The sequence below is a fragment of the Cnephaeus nilssonii genome (genome assembly GCF_951640355.1).
Source record: "Cnephaeus nilssonii genome assembly, chromosome: 13".
NCBI lineage: Eukaryota > Metazoa > Chordata > Mammalia > Chiroptera > Vespertilionidae > Cnephaeus > Cnephaeus nilssonii.
In genome coordinates this window covers 19,801,501-19,804,654 of record NC_137084.1, presented here as the reverse complement: position 1 = coordinate 19,804,654, position 3,154 = coordinate 19,801,501, and the positions used below count along the sequence as shown (strand labels likewise).

Here is a 3,154-nt window from a genome sequence, read left to right as displayed (position 1 = left end):
AAACACACCCTTGAGTCAGAGTTGAAAAAGTCTGTATAAACACACTTCATAACCTTTACTACCCAAGCCCAACCTTGTTTAGATTCCTCCCTAGTGAGCACTGACTTTGACCTGTCAATTTCTCATAAATTTAGTCTCTGTCTTAAAAAGTACAAAAAGGTACCTACTTTGATCATTTCTTTGAGCCTCATTTTATGATCTGAGCATCATATTGTGATTCTCCTGTGTGCACACATATTAATTTGTTTTATTTTCCAAAGGCCAGTCTTGCATCAATGTTATTATTTTATTATTAGTCCAGTTGTAGGAACTGAAGAAGGGCAGAGGGGGGATTTCTCCCCCTTCCTCACAATAACACCCCCAAATTCCTCTTGTACATCTGAGTTTCATTGGCTTCTCTTCTTTAATTGCCAGAGTAAACTCAAGTTGACCTCAATGGAGAATAGCACAGAAGCTACAACATTCATTCTCTTGGGATTAACAGATGACCCCAAACTTCAGGTTCCCCTCCTTCTGGTATTTTTGTTCATCTACCTCATCACTCTGGTTGGGAATTGGGGGATCATGGTGATAATCCACTCGGACTCCCACCTTCACACTCCAATGTACTTCTTCCTCAGCAACCTGTCCTTTGTAGACCTGGTTTACTCATCAGCTGTAGCTCCGAAGGTGGTGGCTGCATTGCAGTCAGGGAACAAAGTCATCTCCTACAATGGCTGTGCTGCTCAGTTATTTTTGTTTGTGAGTTTTGCCACTGTTGAGGCTTACCTCCTGGCCTCCATGGCCTATGACCGCCATGCAGCAATCTGCAGGCCTCTTCATTATACCAGCACCATGACCACAGGTGTGTGTGCCCTCCTGACAATCGGCTCCTATGTCTGTGGCTTCCTCAATGCTTCCATTCAGACGGCAAATACCTTCAGACTCTCCTTCTGTGGTTCTAATGAAATTAATCACTTTTTCTGTGACATTCCCCCACTCCTAGCTCTTTCATGCTCCAACACACACATCAGCAAATTGGTTCTCTTCTGCGTTGTTGGCTTTAATGTCTTTTTCACCTTCCTGGTCATTCTCATATCTTACCTCTTCATATACATCACCATTCAGAGGATACATTCTGCTAAAGGAAGGAAGAAAGCCTTCTCTACGTGTGCGTCCCATCTCACGGCAGTGTCCATATTCTATGGCTCAGTCATCTTTATGTACTTACAGCCCAGCTCCAGCCAGTCCATGGACACGGACAAAATAGCATCTGTGTTCTATACGGTGGTGATTCCCATGCTGAACCCCTTGATCTACAGCCTTCGAAACAAAGAAGTGAAAAGTGCTCTCTGGAAAATACTCCACGTACTTCACTCCCAATCTTTACGTGTGAGAAGGAAATAGGCAGGTACCTAAAATATCAGACCTAAATGCCTTCATGACTTTTGAGGTTTGACAGATTTCAGTTTTTTCTTTATCAGAAACAGTGGTTACTTCTGCTATTAAGAGATGTTGTAAAAGCAGCACTTTGAAATGTCTCACTCAGGAAGATAATTTTATTTTTGGTGAATGGCAGCATGGGACATTTACATCCTTCTTGCATTTGTTTCTTGACATGGTTTAAAGCAAAAGATGAAAACAAGCTGAATGCACTGAATTTCCCCTTCCTATTTTTAATGGGGAGAAATTTCCACTCACTATTAAAATTTGGTGTCAGGATCACATTGTCCCTGTATAATATTTTTCAACTGGAATGAATAGTGTGTTGCTTTCCATTTCTTTGGACCATGGATTGCAAAGTAAATGCTGAAAAAAATGTTTCAGCATTTTTAATAATGTCTTAGAGAAGGTTGTAATGTCTTAGAGAGCACTGGACCAAGAGTCAGGTGACCCAGTATTAAATCCTTCCAACCCCCCACCTTCTGTGCCCACTCATAGGTCACTCTCGCTCACCAGTTGCGTGTCATATTCTTCATCTTCTTCCATTGAAGTATTGGGTCAGCCTTGGTAGAAAACAATAAGTTACCTTGTGTATGTGACAGTTTCGGCAGATAAATTGTTTAAACTTTAACCTGAATAAACATATCTTTCTTTAAAGAGCTGCATTCTGTTCTATGCTTTTGGCCTTTTTCTAACATCATTACCAAAACTTGCAGAGAAGGTTTGGAAAAAAAAGAAGCAATTTCCCACAAGAGTTATAAAAGAGGATATTTGTCTTCTGAATTAAATGCTTGCCTTTCTCAGCACCCTTAAGTTTGGTGAATCTATTGAAAACACACATAATAACTCTCTGTGCCCTCTTTGCCTCTGTTTTTTCAATAATCAGTTCACCTCTGGATCCCTGTTGCTTTCTGATGTTCTGTAATTAGATGCTCTGAGAATAAAAAAGCCTGTGGAAATTGCATTCTTAAGATAGGAAAGGCACTATGACGCACAATGCAAGTCTACCAGGAGGTCTTATTTCATGTGCTAGAGGGTGTGAGTGAATATGTGTGCATGGGAAGCGGGTGGAGATTAATTTAACTTCTCACATATCAACTGCTTGATGGCGTTTATAGCTACAATTAGTCTAACTCATCCCATATTTCATGATTTCAAGATAACACACACACAAAAAAAATTGATATTTTAAATGTGAAAACCAGAAATCTTGATGTGGTAAATCAAGAAAATTAGCTTTGAGATGATCAAATTCTATTATGCACAGGGCAGTGTCTGTCTAAGAAGGGTTGATCATGAGTCTTGTAGAGAAAGGAGCAAAGAAAGAATTTTGGAACATGAGACTGGTTTGTAGGAGAAGATTTTTCCAGCATAAGGCCACCGTCTCCTAAGAGATCAGGGGTTTCTCCTGGATCCCAGGCCATGACAACCTAGATCTGCCTCATCCATTTTCCTGCTTCCCCTTTTAAGAATGGAGCCTATCCAGCAACAAACATACAACAGCCTTGAAAGGTCAGGATCCACTTCATGTAGAAGTCCTTCTCAGTGACTTACAGAAGTTACAAAGCTAAGATACCCAAATTTGGAGATTTGCTATTCAAGCACTGAGTGCATTCTAGTCTTAACTTAGTTTCTTTTCCTAATTGGTTAATAGAATTGCCTCCTTTTCCTCTTTCTCCTGTTCCTCCTTTTCTACTTCCTCTATTCCCTTCTCCTCCTCTTCTTTCTTCCT

At 40.4% G+C, this 3,154-nt stretch overlaps 1 protein-coding gene across 1 annotated transcript; it reads left to right on the top strand.

The window, feature by feature from the left end:
- Window positions 1-435: 435 nt before the first annotated feature.
- Window positions 436-1,386, top strand: LOC307110047 (olfactory receptor 5B21-like; the record flags this gene model as incomplete). Its single annotated transcript, XM_079789092.1, has 1 exon — window positions 436-1,386. The coding sequence occupies one exon, from the start codon at window positions 436-438 to the stop codon at window positions 1,384-1,386; it is 951 nt and encodes a 316-aa protein (XP_079645218.1).
- Window positions 1,387-3,154: the final 1,768 nt, after the last annotated feature.